Here is a 17,736-nt window from a genome sequence, read left to right as displayed (position 1 = left end):
CACGGTGTGTGTATACACATACATACAATTATACATAAAATGGAATATTACCATCAGGATGAAATCTTACCATTTACTTCAACATGGAGGGAACTGGAGGGTATTATGCTGAGCAAAATAAGTCAATCAGAAAGACAATTATCATGATTTCACTCAAATGAGGAATATAAGAAACAGCACAGAGGATCATTGGGGAAGGAAGGGAAAAATGGAATGGGAAGAAATCAGAGAGGGAGACAGCATGACACTTTTAACTATGGGAAAGAAGCTGCAGGAGAGGTAAGTGGGGGATGGGGTAACTGGGTGACAGACATTAAGGAGGGTATGTGATGTGATGAGCACTGGGTGTTATGCAACTGATGACCTACTGAACTCTACATTTGAAAGTAATGATGTATTATATGTTGGCCAACTGAATTTAAAGGAAAAAAAAAGAAAAAGAAAAGCTTCATGACATTGGATTTGGCAGTGATTTCTTGGATACAACACGAAAAGCAGAGGAAATAAAAGACAAAATATACTAGTTAAACTTCATGAAAATTTAAACTTTTGTGTATTGAAAGATACTATCAACAGTAAAAAGGCAGCCCATGGAATGGGCAAAAATGTTTACAAATCATATTTCTGGTAAGGGATTGCTATCCAGAATATATAAAGAGTGCCTACAATTCAATGCACAAACACATGTACACACACAAACAAAATGGGCAATTCAAAATTTGGCAAAGGACTTAAACAGACATTTCTCTAAAGAAGATATAGAAATGGCCCATAAGCACATGAAAAGATGGTTACTGTCACTAGTTATCAGGGAAATGCAAATCAAAACCAAGATGAGACACCACTTCACAGCCATAAGGATGGCTATTTAAGAAACCCAGGGAGCACTTGGCTGGCTCAGTTACTAGAGCATGTGACTCTTGATCTCAAGGTTGTAAGTTTGAGCCCCATGTTGGGTATAGAGATTACTTAAAAATAAAATCTTTTAAAAAATTAAAAACCCAGAAAATAACAAGTATTGACAAGGATGTGGACAATGTAGAACCCTTGTACATTGCTAGGGGAAGTATATAATGGTCCAGCCACTGTGGGAAAATTTAAACTTAGAATTGCCGTATGATCCAGCAATTCCACCTCTGTGGAATTCAAAAGAGAAAAGAAGTTAAACAGGTGAAAAGAAGTTTAAGGAAAAAAAGTTAGAAAAGAAGTGAAGGCAGGGATTCAAATAGATATTTGTACACGCGTGTTTATAGCAGCATGATTCACCATAGCAGAAAGTAGACATAACCTGAGTGTCCATAGACAGAATGGATAAACAGAGCGTGCTATACAATACATGCAATGGACTATTATTATGAAGCCTGAAAAAGGAAGGGAATCTGACACGTGCTACAACAGGGATGAACCCTGAGGACATCATGTTAAGTGAAATAAGCCACTAGTAAAAGGACAAATACCATATGTTATCATCTATATGAGGTACTTAGAGTAGTCAAATTCATGGAGACAAAGAATAGAATGGTGGTGGCCAGGGCTGGATGAAGGGGAAAGTGGGGAGTTACCGCTTATTGGTTATAGAGTTTCAGTTTTGCAAGATGAAGAGGGTCCTGGAGATGGATGGTGGTGATGGTTGCACGACAATGATGTACTTAATGCTGCAGAACTATACACTTGAAATCATTAAAATTATAAATTTTGTTGTGTATCTTTTTAACCATAATAAAACAAATAGGTTTTAAAAATGTAGCTCTAATTGTGAGCTTCAGGATTTTATTCCAGGCCCTTTTATCACTTGGATGAAAATCTTAACATCTTTGCTTTTGGTACAAAAATCAGAGAAAACAAATGCAAAGGATATTAGAACAGGTTTCTAAAGAATTCTGGATTTCTAAGGGATTCTAAGGATTCTGGAATAATAGATCAAAAATGGGTATTGAAATTAAAGAGGAATAATTGTATAATTCTGAATTCAAGATAAGGAATAAACAAAAAACATATGGAATTAGGAGCAATGATTTGTTTTACATGCGAAAGATCTTGGGGTTTTCATTTCTTAAAATTCCAAATAACCCCATAGTAAGAGGAGGGGAGGTAAACTTTGGTCTATTAGAAGAACTGTGTTTTGATAAAAGGAGACAACAGTCTCATTGTGCTCTGTGCTGATCAGATGATAGAGGGCACCAAATAATGTCTTTGTTCTTAGCAGTATACTTTCAAGAAGGTTGTAAACTCTAATAAAGCAGGATAAAACTATGGGAGGTGTTAGGGTACTCAAAACTAGACCTCATGGGTCTTGATGGGCCAGGGGATTTAGCCTGGAAAGAAGAAAATTAAGAGAGATCTAATAACTGTTTTCAGATATCTGAGAGGCTGCCATGTGAAATAAGGACTGTCCTTATTCTGTATTTACACATAAGGGCAAAATTGGGATGGACAAAAAGCTAGGAGAAGCCTGAGTCATTGTGTGGAGAATTTTCTGAATATTAGATCTGATGACATTTAATAGTGTGGTCTCCTGTTACTGGATGGCCAATTGCCAGGATGACTGCAGGGCAGGAGCTTGGTCTTTCCAACACCATGATTCTTTAAGTTTCTTGGTCTCAAAATCTTGGCATCTTGACTCTTCCCTCTTCTTTCCCCCAGTATCTGATGAAATCTTGGGGGTTCTTCCCTCACTTGGACTCTCTTGGACTGACGCTTCACTCTCCATCACCAGCAGCCTTGCCTCCTCAACCCTGGAGGATTTGTGCACACTGCCAGTCAGATTTCCCAGCTTTGGGGCTGCCCCTTGCTTTGAGCCATTCTGTCGGCCCCTGCCAGACCCATTTTATACAGTACTTATCTTATCATGCATTTCCCCTGATCAAGACTGAAAAGTGGTTTCTACTGTTTCCCATATCAAGATGAGATTTCCTTTCTTGGCTTTTGGAACCATTCTTCTTTCCCTTTCTTTGCTATTTCATTCTATTACTCAAATGACTATTGTAGTGAAGCCGTTCCCTTCAATTTCAGCTGGTCTGATCACCTTCCCCTGTTCATTCCCACTTCTGTTCCCTCATCTGTGTTGTCCCTCTTTGTGTCCTCCACCCCCAGCTTTATTATAGGGACCACCTCATGTACCACAACCACTATGACATCTTTCCTGACCACCGACAGTCACATGGATCCTTCATTTCTCTCATCCATCTGAAAAGTATTTACAGATTCCTCTTAGAATGTAAGCACTGTGCTAGATGCTGGTGAATCCATGATAAGAAAAATGCATCTCTTGACTTCATAGAGCAGGTGAGATAGACTAAACAATTGCTATAAGGAGCACAAGTGTGATGTTGTGATACAAAATGGTGTGTGTGTGTGTGTGTGTGTGTGTGTGTGTTAGGGTTGGGTGGGTAATCAGAAAAGGCCTTTCTAAGGAGGTAACAAATAGGCTGGGACCTAAGGAGGTGAAGGTATCAGCCAGTGGGAGGGGCTAGAGTCAAGCGCATGCCAGTCCAAGGAACCAGTGTGTGAGCCAGAAGCAAGAAGCGCTTGGCACACTGGAGACACTGGACTTAGAATGGTTTGGCTGGAGCGTAGTGAGTAAGGGTAGAAGGGCATGAAGTGAAACTGAAGAGGTGCCTGGGGCCAGATAAGCCATATGAAAGATCTTAGATTTTATATGAATTGCACTGGGAAGCCATTAAAGATCTTTAAGGAAAGGATTGATGTATATAAGCTAAACATTCTAAGATCCGTCTGGCTACTATGTGGAGAGTAAACTGAAGAGCAGCAAGAGTAGAAGTCAAAATTAAAAAAAAGAAGAAGAAGAAGAAGAAATGAATGTAAAAAAAAGGTAAAAAATATAAAAATAAAAAATAAAAATAAAAACAAGAACAAAAACCAAATAAAAAAGAGGAAGAAGAAGAAGAAGAAATGAATGTAGAGGCACCTGGCTGGCTCAGTCAGAAGAGACTTCAACTCTTGATCTCGGGTTATGAGTTCAAGTCCCACGTTGGGTGTAGAGATGACTTAAATGAATAAATAAAAACTTAAGAAAAAAAAAAAGAAATTAATAGACCAGGTGAAAGATGGTAACTTGAACTGAAATGGAAAGAAGTAGATGGATTTAAGATATGTTTGGAAATAGACTTCAGAGGGTTTGCTGATGGTTTTATGGGAGAAGTAGAGAATTAAGAATGCGTCCCGGTGTCTGGCCTGAGCACTAGGTGGTTGGACCTACATCATTTATGTAGAGTAGGTGTGAGGGAAATTTAGAAGTTCAGTTTAGGACTTGTTAAGTTTGAAGTGCCTGTGAGACTCTCACAAGGCAGTGTCAGGGTGCCAGTTGTCTCTACAAGTCTAGAACTCTGATGAAAAGGCAGAGAGAGAGATAGAAATTCTAGAGCTATTAGCATGCGAATGGTGACTGGATGTATTAGAAGAGTAAGCAGAAGACCTGGGGCCAAGCTGAGGACCTGTTTGTAGGAGGATGGGGATGATCGAAAGCAAGGGGAAAGAGTCATAGTGCAGGAGGGGGGTCAGAGGTATCACCCCAAGACCAGTAACTTCGTTCTGTATGGCCTGAGTCTGTCTTTATTGGCTAATGCAGAAATTATTTCAGTATGTAATATGACCAGGGAATATGGTGGTGTGGAGAATAGAATATGGTCCTGCTCTGTAGTCATTGTTAGCATGTGCCTTCTCAATGAGATGTATGTACGTTCCTTGTAGGCAACTACTACAACTTCCTTATATTCCACTGTGTCCAGCACAGGGCAGGATATAAAGTAAACGCTCAGTGCTTCTTGATTAAGTGGTGGTAAGACCATCTTATAAAGGCCCTTGCTAAAACCATGGGCTCTGTTGCACAATGCTAAAGATAATTTCTTTCCTGGGCCAGATGATGCCTGGTACTTTGTATGAGTATGATCTTTGTATTTCCTTACTGGTATTATTACACTTTGAAATGTAATGATCAGGGCACCTGGGTGGCTCAGTGGGTTAAGGCCTCTGCCTTCAGCTCGGGTCGTGATCCCAGGGTCGTGGGATCGAGCCCCACATCGGGCTCTCTGCTTGGCCTGGAGCCTGCTTCCCTCCTCTCTCTGCCTGCCTCTCTGCCTACTTGTGATCTCTGCCTGTCAAATTAAAAAAAAAAAGAAAAGAAAAGAAATAGTAATGATTATATTTTAAAGGACTTGCAGGCACTAAGAACAACAGGAATGAAGAGAATTCTAGGGATTCTTCAGCTTCATTGACAAGGAAAAAACAAACTAATCTTCATGGTAGTGTGTTGACATTTCAAAACTGGCATTTAATTATTTACATACCTTAGTATATTAAAGGTACATATACATGTGTATAAATAAATCTGTGTGTGTGTGTAAAAATTTTTAATAGCACAACTACCAACAGCTAGGATAAAGAACTTCAAAGCCTGGGAGAACTTTTGCAGTTGGGGAACAAAATAAATAACAGTAATCCATGATTCCCTGTAACCAAACTCGATTTTTTTCAACCTGTTCTTTGGAATCCCAGGGTCCTTCATAATTGCTGTGGGCTTCGAGGGGCTATTTTGCAAGGGAAGACTGAGTTCGTATGTGTTTGGTGAAATAGGTGCATTTTCCCATTCTTTAAATATTGTGAGGAAATCAGTTCTGAACCTTCTCTTAATCTCTGTCCGTGATCATAGACTCACCTTCTTCCCCTAGCAGTATTGTTTGCCAAGCACAACTAAGCACTGAGCGTTTGGATTGAACGTAGTGGTGATGTTTCAGTCTCTAGCAATGTGAGGGCCTGGCTCGGCTGCATCTGATGCTGGGAACCAAGAGCCAAAAGCCTGTGCATAGAGCTCCTGTAGCATCACTGAGAGCTGAACGTGAGTGCTTAGATCAGATTGATATGCAGGGATGGGCAGGAGTCCCCAGGTAAAGAAGCTCATAGAGGGTTTCTGTGTGGGAAGGGAGGAAAATGAAAGTTCCTAGAAGCTTGGTAAAGAGTAGAAATAAAGACTCCCAGGAATTTTTAACAGAAAGAACTTGGGCTGCGGGGAAAAAAAAAAAAAAAGAATCTTGAAAACTACAGTCCATCCTGAACACTAACTAATTGGACACCGACTAACACCGAGACTTATAAATTTCTTCTGCCCTGAACTCTAGCTGCAAACACTGGAGAAAAGAGCGTAGCTAGCATAGAGCTGTGCACATGCCGTGTGGTATGAAGAACCACTCAGAGCTGAGAGTCATCCCAGTCCTGTCCCTGTCTCCCTGCCACAGTGGAGACCTGCACTTCGCTTGGGCTGGATTTTTTCAACCTGTTCTTTGGAATCCCAGGGTCCTTCCTAATTGCTGTGGGCTTTGAGAGACTATTTTGCAAGGGAAGACTGAGTTCTTGTGTGTTTGGTAAAACAGCTGCATTTTCTGCACTTTAAATATTGTGAGGAAATCAGTTCTGAACTTCTCTTAGTCTTCTCTGTGATCATAGACTCACCTTCTTCTTCTAGCAGTATTGGCTGCCAAACACAACTAAGCACTGAGCCAGAAAGTTAACAGTTGGAGTGTGGTCACCTGTAGGCAGAAAAGAAGTCGCATCTATTATAGTAAACCAGATAAAGAGCCATGTTGAAGACAATTTTTGCTTCTACAACCCTGTAGCATACCTTCTTTTTAACCCTGTTTATTATTAACTCCCTCCAATATAAAATGTTTAGCCACAAACTATTTTGTGTGCTTTGCAAACTATTTGCTTTAGATGTGTCATTAGAATTTTATCACCAGAGTAAGATGCCATGACTTTTCTTAAATACAAGGGCTTGTGAGTTTGAAAAACAATTACTGCTCTAGGTTAGAGAAAAGAAAGTGGCAATAAGGCTCAAGTTTAACTTTAAACAGCACAGAAAATACAATTTAATGTTTTTTAAAGCAAAAGAGATGAGTTTGTGAGCTGAAGGATTTTGCAGAATAAGCAAGTCTTTGCAAGTGACCTTCCTGTGTTCTTCCACACCACCCCCAGCTTGTTTCCCACAACACAGCACACTTCTCTTGAGGGGCCAAGATGATCACCTGAGTCCCTTGCTTAAAACGTTAATGAGGGTGCCTGAGTGGCTCAGTGGGTTGAGCCGCTGCTTTCAGCTCAGGTCATGATCTCAGGGTCCTGGGATCGAGTCCCACATCGGGCTCTCTGCCCAACAGCGGGTCTTCTTTCCTTCCTCTCTCTCTGCCTGCCTCTTTGCCTGCTTGTGATTTCTGTCAAATAAATAAATAAAATCTTAAAAAAAAAAAAGTTAATGAAGTTCAGGCTCCTCAGTGGGCCACACCGGACTCCCTGTGACCTCTCCCCCTCACCTCATCTCTTACCTCCACCTCCTTTCTAATACCCATCCAGTTTCAAGAGGCAGGTTGTTGCTGCGCCCCCTTCCTCTGTTTAAATGCCAACCAGCACCTTCCACCCAAGGAAAAATCACCTTCTGGTTGAGGCTTGATGGCACATTCCTCTCTGGCTTGCTGCACTCTGTGCAATCCCCACAGTAACCACCTTATTGTAGTCTAATGATCAATTTACACACCTATTTCCTCGTCCGAGCCTCAGCACAATTCGGGACACACTGTAGGTGCGCTCTAGATGGTGGTTGCTGAGGAAATGAGTCCTTGTGTCAAACACAGCTTCCCTGTCCTCTCAGTACTTTGAAAGTTCTCAGAAAAGGAAAAGGAAATGACTAAAGTGTAGACCGTTTAAACAAAACACAACCACCACCCTGCCAAGGATATGCCCCTGTCACTGGGTGGGAGGAAGAAGGACTGAGGCCAAGAGCCCAGTGCCTCTGGGGAAGTGCTGTGATTTTTCTACAACAGTCAGGACCAGCTACGCAATCTGAGGGGCCCAGTGCAACATGGAAATGTGGGGTCACCTATCCAAAGATTATTGAGAATTTCGGCAGACCTAGCCCCGGCCCAGGGTATCTGCACAGGTCTCACAAAGTCAAAGCTGGCCCTGTTGACAGCAGGAAAGTAAGGGAGACTAGGAGAAATTTTGGATCAATTTTTTCAAAGAGTAGCTTTAAAATCTGTAAATTTGTTTTAGAATTTCTGTTTTCTCATGTCTCACCCCTCATAAGACCCCTACGATTATTTTTCATTTGGAAATATAGATTCTTTCAAAATGTTTTAGTCCACATTGTTTTACAAAAAATACTGCATACTCTGGTTAGTCCTTAAGGGATCCATACCCCACCACGTAAGCCCTGAAATGAAGTAACACATCATAATTGTATTTCCTCCATTCCGTCCCCCAATTTGGGGGGGGACTAGCTGGGCTTTCCCAGGATTATGTTAACATGAAATATCTTTATCAACCTTTTGCTAATTTGTAAAAATTAGTTCTCCATGCAAAAACATCCAGTCTCTCCAATGTGATTTTATTTCACAGCATTCTTAGTAAATTAGAAATTGTTCTGTTTAAACCCCAAATGAACTTAGTTTATCAGATATCATTGTGATGAAATGTTGTTGGTATCTGCTGACAATGTAAATGAATGAAGATTTATGAAGGGGTCTTCTCAAAACTCAACTACTCAGAGGTAGGGGAGCTCATTTGCACTGCTGCACGTTCTCCAGCAGGGGGCCGCGTAAGCAGTGCCACATCCCCAGCTTCTGGGGCCACCCCACTCCTGTGCACCCTAGGCTTCCTCCTAGGGACAGTAGGAAGGGGACCATGCACTACCAGTGAGCACAGCACTATTAGGTGGAGCAGGGAGTGAGCCACCCCACAAGCCAGTCCAGTGGGACAAATGCCTTCCTTGGTGAGGGCTCGCCTCTCACACTCCCCCTACTTAGACGTTTCCCTGCTCTCTTCCATATACCTGAAAGCCAGAGAACTGAGGAATATGGCAAATTAATTAAACAGAACGCTCATTTTAGTCTCCTCACATAGAATTGTCACCATGCAGGACCATGTGAATAGATCTGATTGTGCCAGAACTCTTAAACTTGAGCTCCGCTTTCTCATCTGCAAAGGCAATGATTACCACCTACTTCTTAGACCCCTCAAAGATCCACACAGGGAGGTGACTGGTGGGGGAGGAGCTGCTACAGTCCTCTCACTTTTTTGCCTGGGGCTCTTGTGTTACTGAGCTGACAGGGCCACCGGCAGTGGAAGAGAAAGAGGCTCTCAAACTCACTTCTAGAGAAAGTCACAAGAAGAACTCCTGTAGAACACCAGCAGAGCCCAATTTGTATGAGTCTGTCTGCAGATGACTAGGTACCTGCTGCTCCTACCTTCTGCTTTCACGTGTGAACAAACACGCACACAGACACCCACACACCCAGCTAAAAATGCCTACAACTCAAAAGAAAATACCCACACCAGAACAAGCCCCAGTGCACAGAAACACAAACAGCTAGTCCCTCAGACAGGGACCACTGCAGCGCTGAAGGAGTTTGGTGGGAGGTAAGCCATGCCCAGAAGGAGCAGAGCCCCAGAGCGGATGCCGGGTGGAAAGGAGACAGAAAGTGCAGGAAACCACGATCTGCAGGTACAGTAGTAATGTTTTACCTTAGCAAGATCCAGGGACATTTCAGGGCTTGTGCAAATGACTGAAAATATACCTTTAGCCTTAATTACTTCACACCATTAAATTGGCTCTCACAGAAATTCCTGGGAACGACCATTAATTACCTCCAGAGGTAAATTTCCACACTGGGGGCCGGGGCTGCTCTTCCGCTTACAGCTAGGCCTTGGTGACGGAGCAAGGACAGGTGTGTGGGACAGATCTCCAAGTGGTTGTTCCTCATCCACAGGGAACATGCTTCACCTGGGTAGGCACTTCTGTCGACTTCCCCTAAACTTCTTCATCAACCAACTCCGATGCCAAGCTGCTATGCTTCTTGGGGCATGTGGCAGCTACTGTGCCCAGCACTGAGCAAACGGGAATCCAAGTGAACAGAGAAAGGCAATTCCATTTTGTAAGAAACAATATATTTTATTTTTCTGACACCACAGCTCTGGTGAGTGGTTTGTACCAAATTTAATGGAGGTTACACAGAACGTTTTACGCATGGGAGGAGGAGGGAAGGGAAGGAACCACAAAATTAAAAACAAAAACGAAAACAAAATCCTGGATAGCTTTTAGCATCTGTTCCACTCCCACACTGATAAATTTCACTTGGGAATTCCTAATAAAAGGAGAACAGAAAACAAGGTGGGCAGGGAAGGGCATGTTGGGGAAGAGAACGGGGAAAGAAGACCATCGAGCATCCCAAGCACAGGCCTTTCCCTCCTGGAGCCAGAGCCCCGACGACACTCAGCCTGGAAGGCGAGGCTTCTTCCTTAGATTTACTTCCCCCAAGTAACACCGTGTATTGCAGCTGCCAAAGGGAAAAGGGAGGAAAGAAGGGGTCATCCATGGCGGAGCATGCCACGGGGGAAGGAAACACATAACCAAGGAGATGGGGAGGGAGAAGGGAGGGAAACTGAGAGAAAAACGTGAAGGTGGGTTTGTAGACTGGGAGAGACAGGCAAGTGCCGGAGAGCACTCGAACTGAAAAACAAACGTCCTAAGCTTCATTATTTTTAAAAAGAAAAATCTCCCCCCTCCCCCCACCCCTCGCTGAACTTAGTTCCTTTTTTTGTGCTTTTCATTAATACTCTGCTCTGAGGTCGTAGTTTGGTTTTTTTCTATACACTGGAGTTGAAAGAAAATAGTCCAAAGGTCTGAAGATGGATTCTCCACCTAAAGTAAACAGCCCAGCATTCCTGTTCTCCTCTTGTCCCAAAGACTAAAGTCTCTGCTAAAATCCCTTTTACAATATAGTACAGTACACAAAAAAATAAAGCCCAAAGCAAAAAACAAACCAGAAAAGAATCCTGGGAGAAGCCAGTCCAAAGGACGTAAACATACAGAGAACGGTGCAACACATGACCGATGGCAATTCTCAAAGCACAGCTACAGATTCCCAAAAGTAGGTGCCATCATGGGATACCCAAGTCCACAAAAATAATTTTTAAAAAATAAATCTTAAAAAAAACACACCTGTTGATTAAATGAATCATTTGTTTTCAGGTAAATCCATACATTCTCGAGTTCCCCCCTCCCCCAAAGCAGCCCTCCGGTCTCTGTTCTCCTATTGCATGACCAACAGTACTCCTGGAACTCCCTCAAAGCAGCTCTCAGGACCTGGAATCTCATCTTGACAAGGATCGGCACATCCAATCTTAGCAGCTTAAAACATCATGTTTCCTGGGTTGCCAGGTCCTTGGCTAAATCCACCCATGCCCACGTCGGCGGCCATGCCCCGGGGCCTCATCTGTGGAGGGATCATGATGTTCTGTTGGGGTCCCATCATGCCCTGCATGGACATCATCATGCCTGGAGAACCCACAGGCCCAGGGTGGGTGTAGAGCCCAGCAGGCCCCCGATCCTTGCCAGGAATCATGCCCACGGCGGCAGCTGGATTGCTCATTAGGGTAGGCTGGCCGGGCATGGTAGACTGTGCTGGTGACATCATCCGATGGTGAGGTCCCATCATGCCTTGCTGGAGAAAGGCTGGTGGTCTCATTGGGTTGTGGCCCGGCATGGATGGGGCTGTACCAAGAGGGATGTCCGGAGTTCCCACTGGCCCTGGGCCTCCCATGCCAGGTAATGCTAGTCCCATTCTGGGGGCTTGTTCACCCATCATTCCCTGCATGTGCGAAAACCCAGGTCCGGGACCCTGGGGCTGTTTACGGCCTGGGACTTCCCCTCGAGGGAAATATTGCAGTGTCTGGCTAGGCTTCTCGGATGGAATAATGCGAGACAGATCAAACTCCGGTATTCCGGTGGCTCCAGGTCGGATGACCTCCTGCAGATCTGGGTCTGTAAACACTGAAGGCATGCTGTTCCCCAGGACAGCGAAGGAGTCGGGACCCCCGGGGCCTCCAGGCTTGCAAAGTGCTGCATCTGCTGAACTCTGAGGCAGGGTGCTGGGGCGGCCGAGGGGGCCTTCTCCTGGGAAACCCATACCTCCTGGGAAGTTGCCCTGCCCCCCACTGGGGCCATTGTGAGGGAATGGAACCTGCTGTGGAGGAGACTGCACTGGAGGGAAGCCCTGGGGGAAACCCATCCGTCCTTGAGGTACCATCGGAGGTTCCTGGGACCCATGCCCCATAATAGGATTGTGTGACATCAAGCCGGGCCCCATTGGGACCCCATGAGGAGGTATGTTGGGTCCCATGGCATTCGGAGAGGGCATCTGATTGGAGTGAGAAAGTGGCTGGGTCATTCCCATTGGGCTGAGGGTTGGCATCGGAACCACGGGGTTTGGACCTGAAATTCGAGGATTCTGTGTATTAATGCCCATTCCTAGAAAAATAAAGATATCAAAAGAATCACCTTAACCGAGAGCAACTTAGAAAAACTAAGAAATTCAATTAACAACAACAACAATAAAAGCCACACATATCACATGTGCAAGGGACTCTGCTGGGAAAACACACAACACGAAATCCCTGCCCTTCAACAAGATTAAAATACATTTTGGAGCCTATAAGCCAAGAGCTCTACAAGAGGATATATTTTGAGTGTTAAACTGTATGACATAAGGATATGTAGAAAACAACTAGGAAAAAAGTCACCAGTGTGAAAAGTTACCAATTAATATGTAAACCAATTTAGCCTTCTTCATCGGAGACATTATTTAATATAGAAGTGAACTCATCTGAACGACTTAGGTAAGGTCCTCTTGGAGAAAGAGGGTTAATCAGTCCTGCAAGTCCAAGAATCAGATATAGCAAGGAAACCAAACAGTCCTTTACCAATTGACATTTGGCACTTTTTTATACTGCCTTGCAAAGAGAGTGTTTCAAACTCTAGGTTATATGAAACACTAAAGAAATGATAACTTGTAACAGAAAAGGAAAGCGTGCTGGTTCTATTGTAGTCTCGGGCATGTAAGTATTTGGTGTCTCTGTAGAATTACCACTGAGTATATTGAGAATGGTGCTTGCTAGGAAACAGGGGCTTTCCCCTGTCTGAAATCCTGTGGCTGCTTGTGGTTGGAGGCTGCTCTTCCAGAAAAACACTTGAGAACTAAAGACATTCTGATCAGCATGTTAAAAAGAAACGGCTTTCAGTATTTGCTCCAGGAGGATTCCCCACCCCCCTCCCACCCCCTCAAAAGGGAAAAAAGAACCCATCCCGGTACACAGAAACATTAGAACTTCTGTTACGGAATTGTAAGCACTCTAAGCAAACCTGCTTTCTGACAAACACACTGAATCAAACGAATACAAACTTGTTTTCGTTTTCTTCCTCTGGCCAAGACACTAATTCTACTAATGGTACTCTTTCTCAACTCATTCCATTTCCATCCGTTGAGGTCTGCCGCTGTCGAGAAAAGGCATGCGAGAAGTCTCTCTTCCCTCTAACACTGGCTCCATATCCTAGCTTCCTGATTTCTTACCTGGCATATTATTCATCGATGGCAAGTTGGGAGAACGAGCTGGAGGGGAGTCGTCATCGGAGCTGGCCACAGTCTTGATGGCGTCGTGGTATAAAGGGGTTGAACTGGGCATTGCAAACTTGGACATTCGAGACATCATAATAGACAGCGGGTTCTGGGAAAGGGTTGGCTCTGGAGGCATGGTGTAAGGTGTACTAGAGGGAAGACTTCCAGGGATATTCACAGAGGCAGACTGGCTGGCTGTAGGAGGTGGGGGGCCACCTAGAAGAAAGCAAAATAAAACAACGGGCCAGGAATTAGACTCCTCTCAAAGGCAGTTGGGCCTACATAGTTATGAACTAGCAAGGCCACGAATGAGACAAATGAACAGGACAGTGTTATTAGACCCAGGACACGAACCATCAATCTTCTGGTCAAGCTCCGTGTGTGTGTGCAGAGGGGCGACCACAGCGCAATATGGAGGTGACAGGTCCGCAGAGGTGAAGACAAACACACCAAGGATGCGTCAGAAAGAGAACTTCAAGCTTGGGAAAAGCATGGTTTAGGGACAACTATTCCCTGAAAAGAGTGTGAAATAAACGGCTCTCTCCCTTGCCCATCACAATTCGGAATTCCACTCAGGTGTCTGGTCCGCCGTCGAGCTAGACCAGTGACGGGAAACCAGGTGCGAATTGTGTCACCCTGCACATGTCCTCCATTAATTTCCATGAGCAAGAGGGCTGAACGAAAAGGTTCTGAGGCAGCCGTTCCTTGGTACTGCTTTTGTGAACCGCTACCCAATGGAGAAAGAGACGCTTTAGCTGGGCAGGATCCCTCTCCTATCTTATTCTGAGTCTAGTTTTCCTCCAGCCGAGACAACACAGACCTAGTATTTACTCATCTTCCACGGACCACCTCTGGTCCTAGTCACAAAACCACCATCATCAGCAAGAGCTTCTCCTAGGAAGAAAATACTGACAAATTGCTGCCGATCTGTGAGAACAGCAGTCTACCAAAGAAGGTTTTGGTAACCACCTCTGTGGTCAACACACACTTACAAGAACCACTCTGCTTCGGATTACACTCAGAGCCTGTAGACGGGAGGGCAGTCCCTTCGGGTGTCCAGTGGGCAGGTCTACTACTTACAGAAGCCACATTTACCCAATGACAAGGGGTTTTATTTCACCGTGTGTTCACTGTGAATTATTCCATGAAACGACACATGCTTCCACTTCTCCCTCCTCCTCGGAACAATACTATCTGACAACCGTATCCTGTGCTAAGAGCCCCATGTCTCTATCAGGACCCGACGCTTGTGCAAAACCCCGTGGGAGCACTGATCATGCACCCGGCTGCGAATGCATCCACCTGCCACAGGCCACCTCCTCCAACTGCAGAATCATGCTAGGACAGCAATTTTTCTTAAAGTACATCAATCAGGCTTTTGCAATCTCCGGCTACAAGGCACAACAGGGAAGACGCGAGCATACTGACCTGACTCTACACTGCCCAGCATGGCTGGGGAGGCCATGGTGAGGGGTGCTTTATGGTTTGGAGGGATCCCGGGACTCTGAAGGGGAGGTTTTGGAGAGGAGGTCCATCCAGGTGACGGGGCAGGAAGTGATGGAGACTTGAGGTGAACAGGCGAAGCAGCAGCAGACCCCAAGACAGGGGGGGACTTAATGGAAGCAGCAGCAGCTGGGCCCGCCAGCATGCCTGCCAGCTGCGATGGAGTCTGGGGGGACTTGAGGTTCCCCGAGGGTGAGCCCAGCATTGGTGACTGGACTTGGCGCATCGTGGGAGATTTCAGAGGGTTAATGCCTGGGGAATGTACCTGGCTGCCTGCCACAGATATATCCAAGGGCTTCCGCCCCAGGCCACGCTGGACTGGAGGAGCTGTGTTGAGGCTAGCGGGGTTACTGGAAGGGTTGAGAGGTAGTGGTGGCATGTGACTGAGCCGGCTGTTAGTCCTTTGGTCGGGCCCAATGGGTTCTCTGAGATTCCGCAAGCCACTGTTGCCGCCTGGACCCTGAGACATGGGAAGGAATGGCCTGGGGCCCATGCCGTACTCCTGCTGGGGGTGCTCACCAAAGGGCAGGGGCACCATCTTCTGCTGAGCCGGCAGCATGTCTGCGCCCCCCGGGCGTAATTTCATCATCTCCTCAGGGCCCGCCCCAGCCTCTCTCATCTTCTGAGGTATCATCTGAGGGTTGGATCCCATGTTGACGTTTAGACTGACATCTCCCTTCATCCCACTAGGAACCATCCCAAACTCAAGTTCCCGACCTGGGCCCATCTGGGGGGGCATTCCTTTCGGAAAGTCACCCCTGGAGGGACTCAGAGGGCCCTCGACGGGTATTCGAGGGAAAATGGGATTATTCCCAGGCTCCATGTGTCGCTGGGCACTTGGGATCATCCTGTTCATCTCCATGCTGGGCCTAATGGTCTCCATGCTCATCCCCGGGGGTAGAGCCAGCTGCTTCTCCGCCAGCTGCTGTTGGAACAGCTCTTCGGACAACCCTTGGGGGTTTGGGAAGCGTTCCCCTCGGCCGGGGCCACTAAAGACACCCTGGCCAGGTGGGAAGTTCCGACCATCTGTGATTTTTGGCACATCGTCTGGCCAACTGACTCCAGAAAGACCTGGTCTAGAGGCCGGGTTGGGGACATTCGGCCCCTCCATTTCCGAGTTGATCATTCCTGCAAATCCGGGCAGGCGCATCTGGCTCCCCGGCATGTTGGGGTGGGGAGCCATGCCCCTCGGGGGCAGAGAGTGGGGCATGTTGAGCCCATCGGCGAAGGGCTCGGCCCCACCAGGCCCCCAGCCTTCACTGGGCGCCATCTGGTACGGAGGCGGAGGCCCCCGGACCACACCCCGAGGCCCATGCTGATGGACCATCATGTCCTGGAGGGAGCACTGCTGCACCACCACCTGCTCCTGCTTCCTCCTTTTCTCCTCGTAGAACTCCTGCTGCAGTTTCAGCCATGCTATCTGCTCGGGGGTCATGTGGTCCAGATGCTCGGGTCCCATGGGCCCAGACTGGGAGTTCATGGAAGGTGGAACCATTTCATCTGGAGAGAAGGGCACATCTCTATGTCCTTGAGGGCCAAATGGAGCTCCCACATCAGTCCGGGGCCCGGGACCCTTCCCTAGGCTTTGGGATTGAGCCATCATGGCCTGTATCGGCCCTTCTGGTTTCTTCTGAGGTCCATCTAGTACCCCAGGGTTCTGCTGGGGTCCCCCGCTTTGTCCTCCTGTGAATTCTTTCTCGTCGGGGAAAAGCATACGTTGGATGTCTCGGAGCGTTTGTAAGGAACGCTCCCGGTGCTCCAGCTGCTCCTGAGACAGTCCATCGGGGTTCTCTCCCAGTGTAGGGGGCTCTCCACTGGATACCGGTGGAGGAGGAGGGGCTTTGGGATCTGCTGAAGAGCTATTGCTCCCCTGGGAGACAGGGGTCACCGCTCGGTTATTGGGTGTCGAGTTTGGCCCGCTACCGTCTGGGGGCAGTGGAGTGGAACTGGCAGGACTGCCTACGGAAGGAATCAGTTTGTTGTCTACACCAGGACTATCCCGGTCCAGGGGACGCGGGGGTGCAGCAGGCTTGGGTGCTGGTGCCGGGATGGGTGGAGTCGGCTGCAGTCTGGTGTTCTGGGAAGAATTCTGGTCCTGGTTGGCTGGAGCTGGGGGCTGTTGTGGGAGGGGTTTCGGATCGTTCCGAATGGCAGATAACTGTGTGTTCTGAAGACAAACGAGATTTTAAAAATCATTGGTAAGTTGTACAGAAAGGCAATTAAAAAAGCAAGACATATTACAAGGATCTGTCCCAGGCCCGTAAATCTACTCTGACATTTGCCATAGAAAGTGCCCATGGCCAACCCCACTCTGGACATGGGGATGTTCTGATTTTTTTTCTTCCATTTTCCTGTCAAATGGCATCCTCTTTCCCTTGCTAAGGATTAGGTTTCAATAACTTTATAAGCATGCCAGAAGAGAGCCACTCTGCCAAAGTGAATACATCTGAGTATCTATTTCGAGGAACAGGTTTGAGATCACATGTCTACTGTGTGTTTCTGATTCAAAGAGAGATTAGTTTCTTGGTATGTGGGAGGCTGTACCTAACACCTTTTTCTTTTCCCCGAAAGTACAACTGGGTCTGTAGGCTTCTCATTGTCAATCAAGAGGTCTGCTGTTCTCAATGGAAAGAGAAAGTACTTGTAGCTCCCGGCTCTGTACGCCACCAGCCAGAGGAAGCAGGGAGGGCTGCTCAGTTTCAGCGTCCCCTCTGGCATGGCGACTGCCAAAGGACTCCTCTCCTGGAGTTTCCAGGGGGCCTGACAGCTCTGGTTTCTG

At 46.3% G+C, this 17,736-nt stretch overlaps 1 protein-coding gene across 7 annotated transcripts in view; it reads right to left on the bottom strand.

The window, feature by feature from the left end:
- Positions 1-9,927: 9,927 nt before the first annotated feature.
- The window catches only part of BCL9 (BCL9 transcription coactivator), an 84,008-nt gene continuing 76,199 nt past the window's right edge, over positions 9,928-17,736 (bottom strand). For 6 of the 7 annotated variants that reach the window (XM_044239061.1, XM_044239067.1, XM_044239062.1 and 3 more), the window contains 3 exons: positions 14,883-17,124; positions 13,410-13,670; positions 9,928-12,310 (listed from right to left, as the gene is read on the bottom strand). In XM_044239061.1, coding sequence (XP_044094996.1) covers positions 11,193-12,310; positions 13,410-13,670; positions 14,883-17,124 — 3,621 coding nt within the window. In that variant the 3' untranslated portion in view covers positions 9,928-11,192. The remainder of the gene's footprint in view (positions 12,311-13,409; positions 13,671-14,882; positions 17,125-17,736) is intronic. The other variant, XM_044239066.1, reaches the window with a different exon arrangement.

Source organism: Neovison vison, chromosome 2, assembly GCF_020171115.1.
Source record: "Neovison vison isolate M4711 chromosome 2, ASM_NN_V1, whole genome shotgun sequence".
NCBI classification, from domain to species: Eukaryota; Metazoa; Chordata; class Mammalia; order Carnivora; family Mustelidae; genus Neogale; species Neogale vison.
Note: the sequence above shows the minus strand (reverse complement) of the source record. Positions and strands in the feature narration are given on the sequence as shown.